Source organism: Hirundo rustica, chromosome 3 (assembly GCF_015227805.2).
Source record: "Hirundo rustica isolate bHirRus1 chromosome 3, bHirRus1.pri.v3, whole genome shotgun sequence".
NCBI classification, from domain to species: domain Eukaryota; kingdom Metazoa; phylum Chordata; class Aves; order Passeriformes; family Hirundinidae; genus Hirundo; species Hirundo rustica.
This window is the reverse complement of record NC_053452.1, coordinates 58,004,007-58,028,088: the sequence shown is the minus strand read 5'-3', so window position 1 is coordinate 58,028,088 and position 24,082 is coordinate 58,004,007. Positions and strand designations below refer to the sequence as shown.

Genomic DNA, 24,082 nt, shown 5'->3' with positions numbered 1-24,082 from the left:
TATGGTGAAAGTTTGGGTATTCCTACTTTATATCTCATAGAATATATCCCAAGTATGATGTGATGCTTAATGTGACTTTAAAAAGCCTCTAAAGCAATATTGAACTTATTTCACCTTCCCCCCCCCCCCCCCCCCCCCCCCCCGCAACTGTAAGCATCAACCAGTCTATAAAGATGAAAATGTTCATGCTCTGAACAGGAAAGTTTCAAGTTTGTGGCTGTGTACGTCACCACCAGACTTCCAACATGACATGCAGAGCTGAAGACCCAAATTATAGGCCACTCCAAACACTAAAGTTTAAAAAACAGCCACTCCCCTCTTTCAAAAACTCGTTTGTATTCTTTTTGGTTTCTCTAAGAACAAGTTTTTGATGATGGTATTTTCTTACTGCACTTACACAAGCCTAGAGTTATAAAAGCCAGGCAGGAAGCACTACCCAGCTTGTATAATGGCTGCCCTATGAATAGGGCAGACTTCTTGCATAAACTCAGATTTGTGGGATATGACTTTTTCTCAAGCTCTGCTTGCAGCCCAAGCTTCAGCTGTGATCTACACTGGTACCCAGTTGCAATTGCTCAGTATCTCTGAAAATCATGAGGTCCCTACACACTGATAAGGAGCTTAGCTCCATATGCCTTGCTTTGAATAACTAATGTTTTTTTAGATGAAAATCTAAAAGCTATCATAGCGTTTCAGACCAGTAATAAGATTTTATCAGATTATGATCCCTTTAGTGGCACAATCTGTTTCACCTAAATTGCCTGATAAGGCTCAAATGCCTCATGCTAGCCTCTTTCTGAGTGGTGTGTCACACGCTGAGAGCAGAAGAAGCTGAAATGTCACTGCTACCACATGGCTCTGCCAAACAGCAGCAAGGATCTGACTAAAGCATATCTACCCAGGCAGATGTGGCTAGCGATCCATGCCTCCTTTCCCTCTGCTCCTTACTTACTTAAGACATTCACCGCCAGGGCAGCGTGGACAGGAGATGGTTCCCCCCAGCCATACCCAAACTTGGGACACCAAGCACTTCCAGTCCCACGTGCAGGTCTGGACGCGCAGGAGGTTGACTTCTGCCCCTATGACAGGCGAACCTCTACAAATGGGGATGGCCTGGTGCCCCTAGCCAGCGCCCGTGTTGTGTTGCCTGCTTCCTTGCGGTCATAGGCGCATTTTGGTGCGCACGGTGGGCTATCAGTGATTTCAGTCAGTATCCCCTGAGAGGCATGAAGCTGCTGAAAGCACTGATGCTAACCTGGGTGTTTTAGAAAGCCATCTCCACGTGGCTAATTGTTACACTGACTGCTGATAGCTTGAAATATTTGCTGTTGGGGTTCACTATCCTGAAATCATTCATGCGCACCCACGCCCATACGCACCACGAAGAGAAGAAAACGATTGCGTTCAGCGTTTTGGTGCTGCAGGTATGCACTGCATATAAACGTATATATAGCGTGCGTGACGGTGCAATAATGAATTTCCGTATAGAAAAACAAAAAAGTCATAAAACACCCAGCGGGCGTACAGTCCCGGGGAGCGCCCTGCCGCGGGCACAGCCTTCCCCGGGGCAGCCCAGAGGCTCCGCCGCGGCACTCTCGGAGCGCTCCTCACGCCGCCGCAAGCGGCTGGCGCCGGGCACAGCTGCGCCTTGCCGCGCCGAGCCGAGGCGAGCCAAAGAGCCCCGCCTCTGTCCCCGCCCCAGCCGGTGCGGGCCCACCCCCGGCGGCGGGGCCGCTGCGCCGCCGAGCCATGCGAGGCTTTAAGCGGCAGGTGCGGGGGAGCGGAGCACACGCGTAAGCGGCGGCTGCTGCGGCCCGGCGGTAGCGGCGGCGGGCGCCTTTCGGCTCGGCGGGAGCCGCGGCGGAGCGGAGCATGTCGGTGGCGACCGGGGGCAGCGAGGCGGCGGCAGCGGCGGGCGGAGGCGGCGGGAACCGCGTTTTCTTCCAGAGCCCCCGCGGCGGCGGCGGGAGCGGTGGCTCCTCCGGCAGCTCTTCCCGGGAGGACTCGGTGTCGGCAGCGGCGGCCGTGGTGCAGGTCCAGCAGCGGCGCCACCAGCAGGGGAAAGTGACGGTGAAATACGATCGGAAGGAGCTGCGGAAGCGGCTGGTGCTGGAGGAGTGGATCGTGGAGCAGCTGGGGCAGCTCTACGGCTGCGAGGTGCGGGGCCGGGGTCGCGGGGTCCCCGGCGCGGTTGCTGTAGCCGCAGTCCCCCCGCCCGCCGCTGTCGCCCTCACCCCCGGCATCCTCCTCCTGCCCCGAGTCGCGTTTCGGCGGTGGGCAGAGGAGCGTCGTCAGCGCCACCTCCAAATGACATTCCCGGTCCGCCGCCCCCATTCCGCCGCTGCCTCGCGCCTCAGTGGTGCCCCGGCTCAGGGAATGGTGAAAGGTGCCCCGTGCCCTATAGAAAGGGTGTCTCCCGTGCCCTCCCGAGGTGAACGGGAGAGGATCGCCCTTTGGGGACGGGCGGTGGCTGCCGCACGACCGGGCACGGGAGGGTCCTTCTCCTCGGGGGGTTGGCCGGCGGCTGCGGCAGGTCCGGGAGTTTCGCCCGGGGGGGTGGTGGCCGGGAGCAGCTGTCCCCGCAGCCTTCCAGGGCAGGGCGGACCGGGGCTCCGAGGCGCCTTCCACGGGCCGGGCAGGCGGCAGCCTCCGTTAGAGGCGAGCCGGCCCAGCGGCGGGAGCCCGGCGGGTCGGGGAGCGGAGCGGTGCGCTGGGCAGGAGCCCGGCGGGTCGGGGAGCGGAGCGGTGCGCTGGGCAGGAGCCCGGCGGGTCGGGGAGCGGAGCGGTGCGCTGGGCGCCGGGCGAGCAGCAGGAGGGAGCGCGACCCGCGCAGGGTTGTGCGGAGGCGGCTGTTGCAGAGGAGACTCCGGTGCGGGTACGGTCCCTCCGGATCGTGATTTTGCGTTACCCCGACCTAGAGGAGCGGGGGAGATACTGGCCAGGAAATCTCAGTGAGCAATTTGGAGGTCATTAGGACTAGAATCGAAGACACCGGGGTCTTGTGTATACCTGATTTTTACGTATCAGATCTGTTTTTGTGTTAACTCTGGGCAAAGAGTCCGTGTTGCCAGAATGTATTCTCTTTTGTAGAGGACAGATGAGCACGAGGATGTTTCAGGATTGTTCAAAGGAATGGCAACTGTTGTCTTCCTTGTGGAGACAACGATGTTGTAAGTAAAGATAGTACCAGTACTTTGTTTTGTCAAAGCTTCATTAAAAATGTAGACCTCTAATCCCCAGTGGATCGTATCTCCCTTTCACCTCGGGTGTTTACTCTTACAAAGGATCAAAACGTTAAGGCTAAACTGAGGTTTGCACATACTTTTCCCATCGGTAGTCTAATTCACTTTTGTTAGAGATTTCTGAAGTGAGATTTGCTGAAGCCAGACGTGAATTTTGCAGCTAGCCTGTCCAGGAGCCAACACCTCACTCCTGAGCATGCTAGAGCTTGGAAGACAAGAGCTTGACAGTCTTTGAGGTTTGGATGTCTGGAGTGGATGTGAAAATATGAATAACCTGGATGGAATATCTAGCACACACATAATACAAATGTTTAAAGAAACTCCTTTAATCTCAAGAATGATTTATTGGCAAATTTGTTAGAATGACACACGAAAAACCTGCATGTGTCAAGTTAAACCTCCGTAACTATTCACATCCATGAGCTGTGGGAAGGAAAGATACAAATGGAAACTCCAGTTAAAAATAATAAAAATAAGCACTTCTTAGTTTTCGTCTTGGTGTGACTTGCCTCTCCAGTCTCATGACTTTTTTGGCCACATGGCCTGTAGGCTGTGAGGATTTTTCTGAGGCCGGAAGTGTTACAGTTGTTTGGGTGAGCTGATGATTCTGTGCCTGCACAAGCTGATAACTTAGTTAGTGTCTGACCTGCTGATCTGGCCTCTGGTTTGACTCTTGCTGTTCAAAAGCACTGGGCCTGTTTGGTGAACTTGTTCATAAGAAAGGATGTGGTATACGGGACCAAAGCAAAGCCCAATGGAATTGTTGCTGCTCTTCACAGTATTCAAATCACAGGCTTGCTGGAGGAAAATCATTCATTCTTTTCCTTATTGTAGTTGTTGCTTCCAACGAAAGTAGAAGGAGGTTTGCTTTAGAAGGCCTCCATTAAGGTGGCCACCATATATAGCTGCATAAAAATAACTTGTTTGGTGATTTGGTTTATGAGGTGACTTTTGCGGGGAAAAGTGGTTTAACATAACAATGTTTTTAGATTTACAGGCCAAGGGCAAAATGTTTGTCGTCTTCTGCTCTTCTTTGCTATTATGCATGAACTCTATCCAGAGCCAGCACAGATGATGGTAGCGAAAAGGTCAAGCTATTAATATGCTATCAGAATAAAGTTTTAGATACATGATGAGTGTAGTGATTAAAGACAATAGCAATTTAATGCAAGATGCTTTGCTTGAATCTGCTTGAATTACTTCTAGGCTTAGAGATGTAGCTCTCAGGCTGAAATTTAATCACCTATGCAGACAGTTAATAACCCTGTCTGAGGGCAGGTTGGGAGGGGGTTGGGAATTGTCGACTTCAGCTTCTGTGGAAGATCTACAATAGCTTCCAAATGCAATGACATTTAAGTTCTCTAACGATCTAAAATCTTCCAGGTTGTTCAGAAATAGCCATTGAATTTTTAATCCTGGAAGAGCTAACCAATGTCAGTGTTTCATTGCTACTCTGATGCAGAGCTCAATTTCTAAGGAGCTGTGCGCTTCATTTCTGGGAAGAGCAGAAATAAGTAGAGGGTGCTTGCACTGAAATCTTTTAAGAGGACTTGCATGTCTCTTTGTGGGACTGCATAAATGTAGTGTCTATTCACTGTTTTCCATTTAAATAATGTTAGCTATTATGCTGAGATTCATCAGTAAGTGGATACTTGCAGAAAGACTCCCTTTATTCAAAACTAAACATGTACTCATAGTCTCTCAAGTACTTGCAAGTTAAGTCAGCTATAAGCCTGTCTTGGCATGGTGACGGAGTTTAGGAGAGGAGGTTGGGAAATAACGAGACCGGTCTGTTTGTGTTCTTTTTCTAGTGGATCTTGTCTTTACTGGTACATTTTTAGTTTTAAAAATTGGATGCCAAGCAATATAATGGTGTGACTTAGAAGGAGCGGTTTGAGACTACTTTTAATGAAGGCCTCAGTTATATGACACAGAGATTAGCCTTAGAAAGGTTACTTTCACATGATGCAGACTTTAGGGATAAAAGACCCCTTACCTGAATGGTAAAGGTTGTCAAGGTAGAAAACTTTACTAGGACCAGAGAGACTTGAGTAGGATTTGTTTGGCACCAGAACCTGTCAGGCTAACATACTCAGGTTAGGTGCTTCAGGTGAGTATCAGTCTGGCTGTTTGCTTCTGGGACTGCTTCATTAAAAAAAACCAAAAAAGTTTTATAACCTGTTCGCTCTGGCTTCTGTGAATGCTCAAACTGATGTTACAGTTGCAGATTAGTATATTGAAAATATCATATTATATCCTGCCTTATTTGAAGGACTTGAACTGGCTTCAGTGTTGACCTTTATTGGGTATCTTGGTACTAAAAATAGTTTCTCCGTAGATTGTTTGTGTTTTGGGCTAAGTCCATTATTGGTTAAGAATTGCAAAATAATGCTGCACAGAACAATTTACATCATCACTATTCATTACCTGATGGCCTGCAACTTGTAGTTCAGCATGAAAGTGGTGACAGACCAGTTTTCCAGATGTATAATCTATGTTGTGTGCACCTGCCAAACCTGTATGACTTTGTATATGAAAAAAAAGAGACCACTGGACTTGTCTTCAGAAACCATTCAATTTTGCAGGTGAAATTTTGTCTTCCGGGGTCCTGCCCATGTAGAAATATAGCATTTGCTTTAAATGGCACACAGATTTTTGCACACTAATGAACAAAGATTTTGCTTGTGCTATGGGCTTGTTGTTGAGTATTTTTTAATGTAGATATTTGCACGTGCAAATCAAATGAACCCCTAGACTTTGCAGTCTAAAAGCTGAATACAAGACTTGCCTTTTGAGATACTGCTGAGCTTAGCTGAGTAATCAACTATATTATTAGAGTATGTCTAGTGATGTATGGAAGTCAGTGCTTGGCATGGGATATGATGTTGGTCTGGAAGTACCAGAGTGTTGTGTCCAAGGTTATTATTTTTCCATTCCAGGAATGGAAATACCCTGAGATTGTGTTTAAAAATTCACGCTACAGTAAAATGCAGTTGGAAGAGCTACCCATAAAGGCTCTTCAGGCATTTCCTTTAAAAGTACAAATCCGTGTCAAACTGAAAATTGTTATGTGTAAGATTTTCTTCCATCTTCTGGTACACACACTGCAATGACAAGAGTGGCATGAGGCACTGAAATGGGTAAGGGATTTCACGCTGGCAGTGGACTACAGGAGGGAAGGAACCAGTTTAACTCAGTCCTGCATGGATCAAGACCCCTCTTTGCCTAGTTGCTCAGTGACTGCTGAGCTGGAGAGCACCCTCTTTGTCTGTCTTCCTGAAGCTGCTGGGATATGCTAACATTTTCTTCCACTGTATCTTTTCCAAAACAGCCTGGTCACCATGCTGCTAAGGCTGCCATGTGGTGATGTGGACCTGATGGTATGATCAGTTATAACTTATGCCTCGGGTTCTAGTGAGATAATGTTTGAAATTCATTATTCATCTCTTGGAAAGGCATTTGGTAAGAAAATCCATAGAATTAAACACTACAGAAACAAACTTTTGCCTAGTCTCACTCTTTGAATAGACTTCTAACTTGGACTAAGATCTCTAAAATGGTAATTGCATGTGGATTCCTTTTTTGGAATGGGTTAGAAGTGGAAAGAGGCTGAGGAGAATCTGAGAACTAGAGTGTCACATCTTTAAAAAGACGCCAGTTAGTAGGAAGCGTAATAACAGATTTCCTTCTTTGGGAGACTGAGTGTTACAGATTAGATGCATTGGAGTAAAGTACTTGTAGGTCCACCAACTTGCTTAGAAATTTATTTGGATTATTTATTTTGGACAGCTCTTCTAGATCTCCATTGTACAGCACAGACTTTGGTGTCCTCTCTTGAGGGCAGGGGTACTGTGCAACACACTTGTGTCAGTTGAAGGGTTGCTGTGATCAGAGACCTGTAAAGGACACGGGCAACACAGATGTAGTGAAGGCTTATTCTATCATGTAACAACCACAGAAAGGTATTTGAATCCCAAGGGCAGAAAATGGGAAGCTTAAGAAATGCATGTTGTTTTAATACAAGCCTTGAAAAATGCCTGCCGTTCTTTCAGAGGAGTGTGCTTAAGGATCTGTGAGGGTGGTAAGCACCTGATGGCGATAAAGCCAGAGCCTTTTGTTTCTAAATGAACTTCTTAAATCTTGCCTTAGGTTCTAAAGACCCTACTCTAGTAGGAAGTGTACCACTGTTCAGCTACTGAACTTGCTTTTTTTTCTTGGCATGCAGAATGTGTACTACAGTGCTAAGGAATTCAAGGAGAGAAGTTCATCACAGTCAAGTGCAAGGTTCTGCACATGGGTCAAGGTGGTCCTAACCACAAATACAAGTGAGGTGGAAAATGGATTGAAAGGAATCCTGAGCAGAAAACTTGGGGGTGTTGGTTGACAAGAACCTCAGCGTGAACTGGTGATGTGTACTTGCAGCCGTGAAAGTCAGTTGCATCCTGGGTCAGTTGCATGAAAAGCAGTGTGGCCAGCAGGTCAAGGGAGACAGTTCTTCAGCATTTACTTCACTCTTGTGAGACCCCACCTGGAGTACTGCAACCAGCTCTGGGGCCCCTAGCATAAAAGAAGGACATGGACCTGTTGGAGTGAGTCCAGAGGAGGACCACAAAGATGATTGGGGACTGGAGCACCTCCCCTGTGAAGGCCAAGAGTGGGGATTGTTCAGCCTGGGGAAGGCTTCAGGGAGATTTAAAGGGGCCTGTAGGACAGCTTGAAAGGAGCATGCAGTGAGATGACAAGGAAGAATGGCCTTAAACTGACAGAGGGCAGGCTTAGATGAGGTAATAGGAAGAAGTTCTTACTGTGATGATGGTGAGGCACTAGTGTTACCCTGGTTTTTCTTAGTTTCTTTATTAGCCTTTTGATTTTCATAAATGGAGTCAGATCTTTTAGTTACTGTAGAATATTAGAGCAGTTTTCTACCTTTCCCACAGAATTAATATAAACAAATCCTTTGTTTTTCATTCTCTGTCCTTTGTTTGCATATTTCTAACCTGAAAACAATTGTAACTGACAATTGGTCTGGCCACTGAGGCTGAGGGGTGGAAACCCCAAAAAGCCAATCTTCTGCTAGACCCACAAATGTATAAAAAGTAAAAGAATAAACAAAGGGGCTCTTCCTCTCTCAGTTTTCAGCTGTGAGCTGGGATCGGAAGGACCTCTGCCTTGGGAAATCTCATCTGCGTGTGACTGCTTTGTGTGTCTCTGTGACACACTAGAACAGGTTACCTAGAGAAGTTGTGAACTTCCCATCCCTTGAAGTGTTTAAGTTGAAGTTGGATGTGGCTGGAAGCTGTCCCTGCCCATGACAGGGGGATTGGAACTAGATGAGCATTAAGATCTCTTCCAACCCAAACCTTTCTATGATTCCAAGAAAATGATTTTTCTACTATTTGATTTTGTTTAGTCTAGATGTCATTTCTGCACTGATCATGGCTCATTGTTTTAGCTGAATCAGCAGCAATATTTTTGACTTCCAGTTTAAAGTTTCACAACACAGATTATCTTTCAGCAGCTATTCCATAGCAATTTTTTTGTCCTTTTCCTCTCTGTTCAAGATTCAACTGGTTTCTTTGCTGAAGCTGTAGGTGTGGTTGTTTTATAACAAGGTGAATAAATAATTGATTGCTTACATCACTTAAGATTTTATAATTATACTTCTTATTAACAGTAGCTTCCAATCTCCATAGCTGCAAAGACTCTTGTGCCTTTAGGCAAATGTTTTACATAGAGCCGGTACTTGATTATCCAGGGTAACAAAGGGGAGGAGGGGGTGGGTGGGAGAATGTGGATACGATGGAAAAACTGTGGATAAAAAACTTCTGCTATAAATCCTGCAGTGAATGTCCAACTGAAGCGGAAGAGGGGGAACTGGTCATTATCTACCCCTTTTTACCATTCTGGTTTATCACAAAAATTCATTATATTGCTTTTGGACTTGAGTGTAGCTTGGATGTGTCTGTACTTGTAGCACGATTAAATTACAACATGGATGGTCCATCCACAGACAGCTGAGAGCAGGTTATATTGTGCTTTGCTGAAGGTGCTGGGCTGACTTGAGCACTGTTGTTGCCTTGTGATCCGGTGTTAGGACAGAGTGGGATCTCTCTCCTTATTCTCCATGCTTTGCATTAGCTGATCTAACCTGTGCTGTCGAAGCAAATGCCTGAAACAAAAACCCTGTTTAAATGAGGAAAATACCTACTTCATGGAAAGTCTGACTCCTCTTAAAAGGCATAGGGAATATTTCTAAATAGGTCTTGTATCTAAATAAAAAGATGTGAAATTAAGTCTTACTTCAACTAGAACAAGTAGTGTGGTAGTTTACTCTCATGACCACCCTAAACTCACTCTCTTTTTATTCATACCTTGCAAAGACTGGCTGAGCTCCTGGTTGCATTCTCATAATTCTCTCTTTAGAACAGGTTATCAGCCACTTTAAAAGCACTGTAACAAGACTTAAAACCCAAGCAAAACAACCTACGTGGTTTGTAGAGCATTCTACTGTACATAATGTGTACATACTTTACATAATATTCTGACAGTGTGGGAGATACCAGTGGGGGGGAAAAAGAGTTATCCCATCTCTAACCTGATTCAGTCTGAGTTATGGTCCCTTTGTCTTTTGTCACCACAGATGATATAACAGCAGCAGCAAGATCAATCCATTCTTCCAGTCTTGCCTGCAGTATTCAAAAGCCAAGTTCTCATTTTTCCCTGCCTTACATCTAACTCCAGAAACTTCTATTTGACAGCACAAATTGAGTAGGTTAGATGTGGCCATCCATCTTTGTCACCACAACTTTTGGCTGCCTGTTGTAAAACATTAGTAGCTTCTTTTGCTGTTCTCCCATGTGGCACATGGAATTATGGAAGTCAAGATTTCTAGAACTTACTAATGCTGGAGAAGAGGTATAAAATCTTAATTGTATGCAGTTCATATAGAAGCAGTACAACTGTATTTCAAAGGATAGAATAAATTTAGCCTGTTAAAGATCTTCTTGGAACAAGGAATTGTTTGGGCAGAGGTACACACTGAAACAAATCAAATCTTCTTTGAAGTGATAAGTATTTAATTCTGAGGATCACATTTCATTAGCAGAACTGTTACCTCCCCTCCACGCTCCACTGCTCCCTCCCACCCTGGAAGCATGATGTCTATTCTAGGAACCAGTTCAGCATGGCATCTTTAACTATTTTCAGGGAACACACAGATCGCAGCCCCAGAAGGCATCTTGTATATTTTCAATCCATGTGATATTTATCAGTAGCATAGATCTAGTGGATCTAAATATAGAAAAAAATCATAACATGTTAATATAGGTCTTTAATTATTAGAATGCTTGTAGATGGGTAATTCAATGTCATACTGTTCAGCCTGTAAAGCAAGGCTAGCATAGAAGATGGCGTTAAGAGGCCTAATGGTAAGTAAGTGAATGTCTAATGGTGCTAGTGTCTAGTGGTGCTAGTGTCTAGTGGTGCTGGCCTAGAGGTGACACTTCTAGTGGTGACTCAGAAGAGTTCACCATTATAAATATGCTGCCAACAAGAGGATCAGTCCTCTGTGTTGGACTTCATAAGTGCGAATGATGGCACAATCAATGCCTAATGAAAATCTTCTTACCAGACTGTCTTAATAAGATTACTTTCCAGAACACAGAACTGTGAAGGATCTCCTAGGTCATATGGTCTGCCTTCTTACTTGCAGATAAGCTCTTTGCATTTGATATATTTTTTTAATGGAGTAATTCAGTTATATGATGTTTCTCTCCACATTTTTCATGTATTTAAATATGACTTTTAAACCCTCTAGGCACTAGGATCTTTCCCATCCCTTCCATAAAATATAGAAAGACATAAACAAAATACCAGTGCTTGCTTGGACTGAGCTTGCTTGGACTTTCACTCTGGGGTGAAGTTTAAACAGATTGTAAATGTGCTTTACTGTCTGTTCTTACTCTGGTCATCATCAGACTCAAGTGGTGACCACAGCAAGGGGCAGAAGTATTAAGACAGTGATTCTCCTGTAGGTCACTTACTACCTTCTAACAAAATCTGTGTTTTGAGTATGTCTGCAGACTCTGGGAGAAATATACTTACTAATATTTCATGGAATTAATTTTGCACTCCTTAGAAAATATGTTAGTGGCTTAAGGTCCTAACTTACTTTAGCACTTGAATGATGATAACTTTTTTGAAGTGGATATCTAAATTAACTCTAGAATGATACAAGTGATTAGTTCTGCTTTAGGTGACTGGTGTATAACATTTTGACACACTTACTTTAAACACAAAGAATGCCCTGAGCCTTTACAGTTGGTTGCTTTGCATTTTAAAAGATAATACCTGAAGCATGTAGTGCATTTTTTTGTCCGAAAAGAATTCCAGATGTTCTGGAATAAACCATGGTGTCTTTTTGTTTTTGTTATGCTGGTAGTAATCATGACGTTTTAGGTTTGTAGTCAAATTTTGGATTCCTGTTTTAGCTGTGTTGAGGTAAAACTGCTTAGTCTTCTTTCTTAAAACATTAACAAAGCTTCCCAGAATTTGGATTATGTTGATATTGAAAACTGACTCCTTTCTGAGTGCAGGAACTGGTGGGGGGGAAGGAGTGCTGGTGGTAACTAGCTCACTGGCGGCCAGAAATATTCCAGCTCTTACTTCAGCTGTTGTTGCAGTACTGCCTAGTGTGCTTAGCTAGAGATTTAGTCAACTTGCTTATAGCTAGCCAACTACTTTTTGTTTATTAAACCCAAAGTCTTAGGCAGAAGATTTGCTTTAGTGTTGTGAAGTAATTGCGATAACCAGAGAATTCATTGATATGAGGAAGCAAGGTATCAGTCTTTCACTGTATAATCTAGATACTGACTTGTCTCAGGTTGGGGGCAACAGAGGCTTCCAGGGCTAGTTCTGTAAAAATCAACACCTAAACATAATTTCTGCCTTTTTTTTTCCCCCGGTATGTCTCTGAACACTTTTTCATCTTCATTTTTTAAAAAAGTTTTTGTCTGATTTTACCTTAAAATATATAATGACTATATTTAGTATTAGAATCATTAGCTCTTACTCTTGGTTAGTAGTTTGCAGTGTGTTTAATGTAGCAAGTGGAAGGAGGCAGGACTACGTGCCAGAATACTTTTCTGGGAATCTGACAGTGAGAACAAGCACTAGAATCAAACATAGGTCCTATATAGTCTTTAGCTTCTTACTCTTTTTGTCATCCTTGGTGGGATAGTCACAGCAGGTTATGCCACCTCCTGGATCTGGAGTTGTTTGCGAGTTCATTTTAAAGATCCCTCAGGCAGTTTTGCGTGTTTTTCAGTTCAGGGATTTGCCTGTGTAGCCAAGTGGTGTCTCTGGCCCCCGGGGAAGAGGAGTGTCTGCTTTAAAGCATGTTAGAACTCCTGCTGATATTTCTTGACACCAGTGGACCAAAGCCAAAATGCATTGACTGCCAGTCCCAGGCCTGCCTGCTGCTCCAAATGAGTATCTGGGGGGAGGGAGAGTCGTCACTGTGTAGAGCACACTGCTATGCCCAGGCACCACTTGGAGGAATGACTTGTTACAAACCATGAGAAACTCTCTGTATCTCTTGCATACTAAATTTCTTCAAAAAGATTACATTGCTTCTAGATTCTGCAGCATGTGAGTGCTCTTGTTTTGATACCACTGAATACAACATTTCCCCCCTGCCCCAGAAAACAGACTTCTTCTGTCTCATGTCACATCTTAGAGGACCTAATACTTCTGGCTGAAGATATAATAATGATTGAAAACTGTCTCCTGTTCCAACCAGTAGCACTTTAATTGGCTGATAAGGCAAAAATGTGGTGAGAAGACTGTGAGTGTGTCAGATGCTTGATGTACCCATAGTGTATGAGTTTTATTGCAGAAGTCAATTTACACGCAGCTTCTCAGTGTAAAGAAAATCAATACTGGAGACTAACAGATTGTTTTTACAGGGTTGCTGAAATTGTGGAGAGCCATTTAGAGGCCTCATTATATCACGTGCTCTTTCCTTGTGTTCTTTTCAAACAATCTGATGGAGTAATTAATCCTTGAAGTGCCCCAAGAGGCAAACCTACTTAATTGCACTGCTGTTTAGCCTAAATTCTCAGACTGCAAAGGACCTGGTGTTGATCCTTTTTGATCAAAATCTTTTCATGGAGGACATATTCCTTTGGGTTTTTTTCATCTTCTTAGAAAAAAGCAATCAGTCTGTCAAATATGACCTACTATGGCATGGTCGCAGTCGTTATTGCATTCTTGCTGTAGGCAGAATTATGTACAAATTGCAAGGAAGCGGTCAGCTGCACCTGTTGCTTGGAGATGGAGAGTGACCTGCTCTTGTGAATTGCAGAAGGTAGGTATGTCCTGTGACTGCTGTGTGGAAAGTCATTCCACTTGCATAGTCATCAAACAACATTTAAGCCTGGTAGCTTAAGCTCTGTGCCTTTCAAGAGTGACTAGGTAACAGTGATTTGGTGTACAACATGTATTTGCTAATACCAAACTATTTCTGCTTGATGTGAAAGTGGATGATGACAAAAAACCATGATGTGTCCTTCCTATCTGCTTTGGAGTGTTTTGTTTAACAGAAGTGACATCCAGGCAATAGACTTAGCATGTCCTATTTTTGTATTGAGAACACAAGGCATTTGTTTTGGAGACAGCACTTGATTTTCAACAAATGTCTTGTTGAGATTGAATCCATGTTATGAGTATGGTTGGGAAGTGTTGAATGCTTCTCTTCCTCTGCTCAGTATAGTCTGTGATCAGTGCCTCTTCTTCATTTAGCAATTTCACCCTCTAGTGATTCCTTTAGACTTCTGTAGAGATGCACAAATTAGACAACAATTCCTTTACCAGCATGTTCTAGATATATTTGGATAAGTTGAAGTTGTTTTGACAGTTCAGTTATGAGAACAGCAAAATAGCAGTGTTGATATTGAAGAAAGTTAAATAAAGTATGTGACTGGGTATCAGTTTCTTCTCTATGCTTACTAGTGACACTGAGGTTGCAGAGTGCAAAGTTCTTTGCATAATGAGCAGAGATTTATTTTTTTTTTTTTTAATTAACATTATGGACAAACAGAGTGCTCTACTATGACTGGCAGTTCTTTCTTGGAGAAACAGGTATTTTGGTATCGTAAAACGTTTTAACTGTAATCACATCATCTCACCAATGAATTTTTTTTCTGTGTGCTAAAGATGATAGAGCTGCAGGCAATGTAGCAGAGGATTGACTTTAATTATCAAAGTTACAGGCACAGTGAGGTGGAGGGTTCTCAAAATTCAGAATCTTGTGGTATTTGCCCATGTATTTCGTTTGATGCTTGTTTTTCATCATTTGGTAGCAATGGCATGCTGCTCTGCTTTGTGTCTTGCCCACACCCCCACCTGCTGGCAATATCCCTGTGTTCACTGCCCATGGCTCTAGGGTAATTTATCATCTTCGGATGCATACCACAAGGACACATGTCCTGCCTTGAGAACTGCTCTGAAATGTAAATGCTTGAGAAGTTGAGTCATTGGTAACTATTTAAAAAACCCTTGTCCTAGCAAGTCATAGCTGTCATAAACTCCATGCCTTTTACTAGTGGAGAACAAATACAACTCTCTCCTCTAGAGTTTGCTTCTGTCTTTGCAATAGGCAGTTGAAGGATATCCACTGCCTCTGAACCAATGGGAAGTGTGGTGTTATCAGGGCCAGGTGGGAAGAGATTGGAGAAGAAGGTGGAAAGTTAATGTGGACCTAGACAGGTAGAACTAAAGTAGAGATCGCAGTATGCATGGATAAAGTGTATAGTAGGCTACCTGGCTTGTCTCCATGTTTTTCAGATTATTTCTTTCACTAGTGTGTACTTCAGATCCAGGTGGGTAGGTGTATATCTCTCTTCAGCCAAATTCTGCTGGCTTGCTTGTGCCGGTTTGATAAATACAAGTAATTTTTCTTCTGGCTCGCTTTCTTCTTGTGCCCTCAAGTCCCCAGTTGAACTTGTCCCCTCTGTCTTTCTCTACTAAGGACTCACAGAAATATTCACAGTAGTGAAAGAGAGAATTTCGGAAGTCAGGGATTGTAGGTAGAAATGAGATTGACAGTAGCTTGATATATTTTTGCTTCTCTTGCTCTAGATGATGCTCTTCAGACAAGTAGGAGCTGGAATTTTGTATTTTAGGAAGACTTGTTTGAATAATGTTTAAGGCAGTGCCAGTATTGGAGAGGCCATTGGAGGTAGATTAGAGGGAGAAGTAATATGGTCGTTATCAACAACTGCTGTTATTTCTACAATTAGTGAGGATGTCTGTACATTTAACTCTGAAGACACATGATGTCCTGAAATGCTTCTAAAGCATTTGTCCGGTGTTTTTTGCAACTTGTACATCTGGGTGATTGTCTTCAGGTTCACTTGTACAGTCACCCACTCACTCCAGTGATGAAAAGCTCCTTGTAGATGGCTTTTTCTCAGACAGTTCAGGGATGATAGGTGTTCAATAAGATAAGTTGCTCATGGCCATAAGGACTTTCTTATGGAACAGGACCAGGTCCAAAGGTCTGAGGTAGTGGCTACAGCAAAAATGAAATAATAGGTTTGAATTGATGTTCTGCTCTCTGTACCTCTTAAAGGCAAGTTATGAGGCAGATTTTTAATAGAGGAGATTTGCCACTCATGAAACTCATCTAAACACTTAATTGTAGTACTTTACCTCTTATATAGATGGTTAGTGTTAGAAAATTGCAGTCTTCCACCGTTATTCTTAAGTGACTTCACCCTGTCACATTATGGCATCTGCTTTTGTTGCTGAATACCACTATTTTCTCATACTTTAAAAAAAAAAAATTACGAAAAGGCAAAACCTGAACAGCATATGCAATTATTTCCATAGCACTGAACAGGAGAATTAGGGATGTATTTTGGAAGCACTGTAACAGACTGGCTGGCTGTGCCTTGAAAAAGCATATTTCTTCCCTTTTCATTTTCACAACTGCAGTGTTAAGCGTAAAGGCAGTGAAGTTGGAGTATGTCTGACTCTGTCCTCCCACACTGGCTTGTTTTTCATGTCGTATGATTGTTACTTTTAGGAGTCATCCATGTTTATGTGGGTTTTGTTTTTGGCTTTGATTTTTGAATGGTCAGTTAGCAAATCAACATTAAGAAAGTTGCATGAAAGCCTAGCCTGGTAGTTTCTTGTCCTGGAAGACAAAATACATCAGCTTATATAGACAAGGCAAAAGAAGGGAAGCCGCCTGTGCGTTAGCCACGTGACTTGCAGGGTAGCTGTGCACAGAGCAGTTGTCTTTCAGCTCTGCTACTGTAGATGAGGAGCCTTTGCTTGCTGTAGTCCTAAGAGAAGGTGAAGAGTAATAGCAAGTGGAGGCTCTGTGTTACTGGAGAGGAATTAATATATGCAAAGATATTCTCGTTTGGCATTACTCTGACATTGTGTTGAGATATTGCAGGAAATGAGACAGTGAGTGAAAGCCAGAAGAAAAGGAGTCTGACTTCTTGTCTCCTCGCTTCTGATATATAAATTCTCCCCTCTCAAGTCTTGTAATGCTCAGTGTGGAGCAGCAGGGATGCTGGAGCTGACTTCTGAAAAAAATGCAGCCGCAGAGCAGTGGTATTGTTGGTGAGGTTGTCTGGCAGTGAGGGAAGAAAAACCTGGGCACTCTTGGAAAAGGAGGATGGTTGTGGAATCATAGAATTGTTTAGACTGGAAAAGACCTTTGAGATCATTAAGTCCTAACATTAACCTAGCACTGCCATGTCTGGCACTAAACCATGTCCCTAAGTGCCATATCTAGATGTCTTTTAAATACCTCCAGGTATAGTGACTTAACCAATTCCTTGGGCAGCCTGTTCCAATGAATGACAACCCTTTCCATGAAGAAATGTTTCCTAATATCCAATCTAAGCCTCCCCTGGCATGACTTGAGGCTGTTTCCTCTTGCCCAGTCAGTTGTCACTTGGCAAAAGAGACCAACGCTTCCTTTCAGATACTTGCAGGGAGCAGTAAGGTCTCCCTGACCCTCCTTTTCTCCAGGCTAAACAACTCCAGTTCCCTCAGCTGCTCCTTGTAAGACTTGTGCTCCAGACCCTTCACCAGTTCTGTTGCCCTGCTCTGGACATGCTCTCTCACCTCACTGTCTTGTAGGTGAACACAGGATTTGAAGTGTGGCCTCTCCAGAGCTCAGTACAAGGTGATGGTCACTTCTCTTGTCCTGCTGGCCACACTATTTCTGCTCCAGGCCAGGATGCCATTGGCCTTCTTGGCCACCTGAGCACATGCTAGCTTGGGTTCAGCTGCTGTTGCCCAGCACCCCCAGGTACTTTTTTAATGAACAGCTTTCCAGCCACTCTTCCACAAGCCTGTAGTGCTGCACGGGACTGTTGTGACCCAAGTGCAAGACTCAGTACGTGGCCTTGTTGAGCCTCAGCCCAACGATCCCGCCTGCCCAGATCCCTCTGTAGAGCCTTCCTACCCTCCAGCAGATCAACATGCCTTCCCAACTTAATATCATCTGCAAAGTGACTGCAGGTGCATTCAATCCCCTCATCCAGAGCATCAGTAAACTTACTAAACAGAAGAGATCCCAGTTGGGAGCCCTGAGGGACACTACTTGTCACTGGCACTGGTCAACAGCAGTGGCAGCCCTGTCTGGCTCCTCGGTGCTGGGCAGGAGATGTTCCTTGCATGAGCTCCTCTGGGGATGCCTCTGCCAAAAATGACGGCAAAAATGGTATCTGGTGGAAGGTCTGCTCTTCAGTGTTGGTTTATGCAGCGGTCTGGCAGCGCTGCGCGGGGCTCGCTGCAGCGTGCGGCCCTGGGCCTTGCCGCAGGTCACGCAGCACGCTCACGCCGCACCTGTTCCGTGGGAGTTGCCTGGGGCAGGGAATGGCAGCCAGGGCCTGTCCCACCCCCGGCCAGGAGCCGGCAGCCCCAGCCCTGGGCGTCTTCCTGTGGGCTGGGCCGAAGTCAGGCTGGGATGTGGGTCTGGCTCTGCAGGGCTGTGGGGAGCTGCCCTGCTCATGGCCCAGGAGCTGACGTGGGGGGCTGTGGGCCAGGCTCTCGAGTTTGGCTTCTTGGGCTGCATGGCCTGTGGGTAGAGTCTGCTTTAGAATACATTTTGATAGGAGCCTTTGGGACTGGGTGCTTCTTAAAGCTGTTGGGGGCAAATAGAGGAAGTTTGTCCTTGAAGGGAGAGCTCGGTGTCTGGATTGCAGGCTGTAACGCAGGGCTGTGGGTTATGTTAACGTGTGTGTCATAACTGAGCATTTGAAGAGGTTGGTGCAGATCCAGCTTTGTTATCATAACCAAAGGGGCTGTAGGAACCCCGATGAGAAGGTGTGTGTTGCACCATTAATTTAGTTTTTATGTGAAGACTTGTTTTTTGAAGTGCCTTTGTTCAGCCATGAAACCCATTTAAATGTCAACTTCTGAAACCGCATTTCTTATTTTAATTTCCTCACATCACAACAGTTTGATATACTGAAAGATTTTGCTTGTTACAGTCTTTGTTGCTGAGGCTGAAATAGCTGTAAAAGGCAGAGCAGGAGACAGGAAGGGAGAAGAGGGGCAGGCTAAGCCCAGAGTCCCAGGTTCTGTTGGGGACTGGGGACTGGCTGGAGGTGTTAAAAGGAGAAAAGAAGCTAAGGGCATGAATATTATATCTGATCCACTGTTCCTCCAGAAGCTGGCCATGCCATCTCCTCCCATCACTATCATGCAAGTGCAGTTATAAGTAGCACAACAATAAGTACAGGAGCTGATTACTTTTCTGCTTGTGTCTTCATAATATTTAGAATACTACCAGACCTGCAAAGACTTCTGCAAAGATTCTTGTAGGTCAGAAAGAAAGGATTAAATTTGTTGGGTAGTAGTTTCTTTGCAGCGATGTAAGCTGCTCTTGACTTCTGCTGTGTTAATGGTGCCTTAAAGAAAACTATCAGCAGGCTAAGGGCAGCTTTGAAAACAAAAACTTACCCTGCTTCATCCTATTTATATCCAAATGAACGTTTCCAATCCTAACGATCCATTTAACTGCCAGGATTAAACACATCTCGAGAAAAATTATATGCAATTAAAAAGGAAGAAGCCTGTTAATGTAACATTGAGGCTGTGGGATTGAGGACAGTCAAGCAACTGGAAGACAGGTCTTTAAAACTGAGGTTAGTTTTCATTTGACTCGTAGAGAATTTTGTTCTTCCTGTTTCCCAGATAAATATTTACATTGCTTTAATTCTGAAGCACAGTCTGAAGTGCTCAAAGGTTAATGAACAAAGCTTTAGCACTAAGGGCTAGCTAAGTATTTCTTCCATGTCAGAGATGGAAACAATCACTTTATGACACACGTACTTGATGATAAGATCCTACTGGAAGGTTATTGGAATGATTAATCTGTTCAACCTGTGTTTAATTGTAGGACCACCTCCATTTACTGTTTGTAATTCCTATTTCCTGAGTGTGGAGTTCCTCTCTGTCTTCAGAAACAAACTTCCTTGTGAACTGGAAACTTCTGCAGGGTAGCAGGCTTGTAGTGTACAGATGAATTTGGCATTCAGCTGGCATGTTTCTTTTGTGTGCAGGACAGCCTTGCATGTAAAACACAGCCAGATGCAGAGCAGGTGCACTGACCTGGGCTCCTGGATGCAGTGCACTCATAAGCAGCACGGATCACTGTGTACTTGGGCACTTCAGTCCCATATGCCTGTTGCTAGGAACTGCTGGTGTCTTATTTCCATGGGTTTTTTCTGCATTAAACTGAGCAGCTTTTTATTTCTCAGGGAATTGTGGGAACTTGTCTGTTCTTGGGCCATGTTTTGAGGGGGAAGGGAAGAAGATATTGTGGGAAAGCATCAAATAACTGAATTTGCTTTAGGGCTGAAATCAAAGGGCTATAATCATCAAAAGGTGGAAGAGAACTAGCCCACAATAAAGCAGCAGTGGGGGTTTTGCCTGTAGCTCCAAATAGGCCAGGGTGGCTGGGAGATGAGTTCTGAATGCAAGGTGGACTGACTACTTATGTGAGTGAGTGGGAGCTCATTTGAAACAATGCATGAGTAAAGGCCAGAGCTGACTTGCTATAAAACAAAACGTTACAAGAAGGCCAGAATAGTTTCCCATGAATAAAAAAGTTAAACGAGACAGGTACCATTGCTTTGGCTTCTAGAGCAATGTGAAGGTACTTTGATGTAAAACTTTGTCCCAGTGTTCTTGTCACATAAGCCAGATTGAATATATTGATAACATAAGCCACCAAGATGTTCTTACTGAGAGATTGGTAATTTTGAACTTTGTTTCTCTGTACATTTGGAATCTTGTAGATTGGAAGCTCCAGCTATTATTTCTCCTTTGCCTCTATCTGAAGTGTTTCAGGGCTTCATATGAATATTCCCTATTTGAGTGCACACATGGATTTTCAGTTATGAAAAGTTATTTTTTATTTGTGTATACTTTCTGTTTGATTGTTAATAACAACAGCATAAGGGAACTGAAAAATTAACCTGCATTCCTTAGTGTATTTTCATAAGTAGTTACCCAGATTACAGCAGAAACCACAGTAGGAAGTGAGTTCTGGTCTGTGTGGAAACAAGGTGAAACTGATGTCCTAATTTTTCTAATTAACTACATAATTGTTTAATCCCTTTGGAAAATGGTGATGTAAATTTGCGTACTTTGATTTTGAATATTTTTGTTTTACAAAATACCTTATGACTCGGCTTGTCTTTATTCAGTGGTAGATGCCAAAGGCATTATATGAAGCATCTTCAGCATTTTTAAAGTGGAATAAATATAGAAATACTCTTGGCACAGCTATCTCCTTCTTGCAGCTGAAGGTAATGGGGTTTTTAAACAAAGGGATATTGGGTATGTTTGATTGCAGTGATTGGCAATGGGTTCTGCTGCCTTCTTTTTACTCTGTATTCCATCGGCCAGCCAGAAAGCTTGTGTTACCCTCTTTTCTGGCCACAAAATGCTACCTGGTTGCCTGTATTGTGCTGTGCTGAAATGGCTAGACAAGGACTGCAACACTCATTCCATATTCATTGGATTTTATCCTGTGAAATCTTGTTACGGAGGGCAGCGCTGTTTGTTATGAATGTAGGATTTATTAGTGTCCTGACTTCTGTGCTTGGTGCTGTGCATGCCGAACTGAACCATTTGTGCTTTATCTAAGCTACCTGCTTGTGGGAGGAATATGGGTACAGTGTCTTTTGCACATATCTTCTACAAGCTGTGAAGATCCGTTTGAGGGGGTTGCTCCATCTTCTGTCTCCCAAACCATCTGGATGTGGAGGAATTTGAGAAGGATTAAAAGTAGATATTTGGCAGCTTTGGGCAGTAATGAGAAAGTGGAGTCCTCAAACAATGTCCAAATGTAGCTTCTTTAGAAATATCCCAACCTTTTTTCTTTTCTTTGTCTTCAGAAGATAGTTCTCACTCCTCCAATCCTGTATGTTGTCTTTGAACCAGCGGAGACCTCATAAATGGCCCAAGCTTTCTAAGTCCTCTACCAGGGGAGTCAGACATTTCTTAGCTGTTGCTTTTACAGCGAAGTTCAATAAACAGGGATGTGCAGGGATGGAAAGCATTTGCTGCACTGGAAGAATTTCTCATTTCTCACAAGCCATGCTTGTTGTGGAGACATTCTGAAAGCAATGGGGTGAACTTTAAATTCTGCTTGTATTGGCTGTTTAAATGATTAAGAAGACTGGCACCAAGTGAAGGTCAGTGGGAAGGAGCTGATGATCCCACTTGGTGCTGACTGGTAGGTCCCAGTGCCAGCCACTGCATTCTCTGAGCTAGGTTTCAAATGCTTTGATTTGGTTTGCTGAAGCAAAGCTTGCCTGTGGAGGTTGCATATGTGTGCAGCACAATTCTGCTTAGTTGGAGCAAAAAGTCTATCCAGGAGCTTGGATTCAGGCCAATTACTGCATGAGAAAAATTCCCATTCTCCTCCTGTATTTTCGCATGCTCACTCAGCCTGACCAGCTCTTGGAAAAGAGCTGGTGTTTCTTTAAAATTTGACAGTGTCAGTTGACTCATCCAAACTTATAATTTGAAACCGGGTATTCTATTATTAGCTGTAGCCTGAAGTGATTTTCGGAATCCACCTGTCATTTTGATTATGCTTACTCCTTTATTTGTTTTGTTTCTTTGTTCATTGATATGAGAAAATATTAAAGAAATGTACATCCCTTGCAGCTTGTGGCTAATGTGGTATGCTAGCATGTTTTAGAATGCCTGAAAAGAGTTGTAAAGGAATCTGGTAATGTAGGTTGGACAGAGAGCGATTGCATGCAATCATGACTTTGCATAGGGAGTCCTCTACAGCTCAGGCTTTTGATTTGAGAGGAGGGAAAAGAGGGTTTGGAGCTACCTGAACACTGATTTACCATTACCAGTTTTAAACAGGTCCTCCTCCATTGGAGAAAGTCTTCTAAACTGCTACAAGGTACTTAAAAGCTGATCTTGAGCACATTTTTGTTTGTTTGTTTTTAATGGACATAAACACTTTTTCCAAGTTCAGGACAGCTTGCTGTCCTCATTCTAATACAAATCTAATCTAATACAAATCCTGAAAGCTGCTTCTCTGGCCTATATGAGTTTGAATTGTAACTAGATTGTAACAAGACTGCATTTTAAAGGCATTACGTTTATTTATTTTCATTATTAGGCTAATATGACGCGTTAGAAATGTTTGGCAGAAAATTTGTGTGTCTTCTGCCATGCTTTTATCACCCTAGCTTGAAATTGGCCAGAGAGATAATGATATAATACAATGATAACTGTAGAATTAAGCTGCTTATTTTCACAAAACTTACACACCCCCTGAGCATCTTCACTAAAGGAAAGAACTTCATCCTTTTTTAGTTGGCGATGAATCCACACAGGTAAGCTGTTATAACTTCTATTGTATTCTTGAAAAGGAAAAGCCTTTATTTGGGCACCTGAGAATCAAGTCATGAATTACAGGAAACCCACACTTCCTTAGCACTGATGCTTCCCAATCCATGTCATTGTTTCTACTCCATGTAAGAACAGACATGGGGAATTCAAACAGATGTGATTCACACCCTTCTTTTGAGTAGCTCCTTTGTTTATAGGAGACTATTCACTTTGAAGTTTTATTAAAGAAAATTACCTGCTAGCAGCAAGTACCACACTGGTGTGAAACATTGTCAATCTACCAGTCATCCCCTGGATCTACTTTGTGGATGTGCCATTTCATTGCCCTTTGGTATGCCACAGTGTAAAAAAGACAAACCACATGCAGCAGAAAAAATGATCCACCTGAGGATCCACCACCTCACTTCCTCACACCCCAGTGATCCTGTATGGTGTGCTTGGAGTACCAGCTTTCGTCTACAAGAAATCTTGTGCAAGTCCATTCTTTTGGGATGCATTGGATGTAGTTTGTGCTAAAAACTACTTCGACAACCGAAGTCTTTTAAAGTGGAAAACAACAGAAACATGAGACAGTAGCAGCATGGAGCTTCCTCTCTTATCTTTTTTTCTCAGGGAGGGAAAGGGAGTGCCTGACTTTGATCTTATTACCTTCCTTCCACCTAATTCTCTGTGTGTGTTCGTGCAGTTTCATGTCTGGAGACTTGATTATAGTTTCTGGTATTCCTGAAATATCTCCCATTTGAGAAAATCTGTAGGTGGCGATAGAAAAGCCTGTGAGAATCTGGAGGAGCGAAGATTATAGGAACCTTCCTCATTAACACGTTTGTGTCCAGGCTGATCTCTACAAGGGCTTCAAACCTGAAGACTTTGTATATTTGTAAAAAAGATAGCCAGTTAAAAATATTTGTTTAACAGAGTACTAT

The 24,082-nt window shown here is 43.5% G+C and overlaps 1 protein-coding gene across 2 annotated transcripts in view; it reads left to right on the top strand.

The window, feature by feature from the left end:
- Window positions 1-1,867: 1,867 nt before the first annotated feature.
- Window positions 1,868-24,082, top strand: part of PPP1R14C (protein phosphatase 1 regulatory inhibitor subunit 14C) — a 51,852-nt gene continuing 29,637 nt past the window's right edge. For both annotated transcript variants that reach the window (XM_040060522.2, XM_040060520.2), the window contains exon 1: window positions 1,868-2,157. In XM_040060522.2, the coding sequence (XP_039916456.1) occupies window positions 1,873-2,157 (285 nt within the window). In that variant the 5' untranslated portion in view covers window positions 1,868-1,872. The remainder of the gene's footprint in view (window positions 2,158-24,082) is intronic.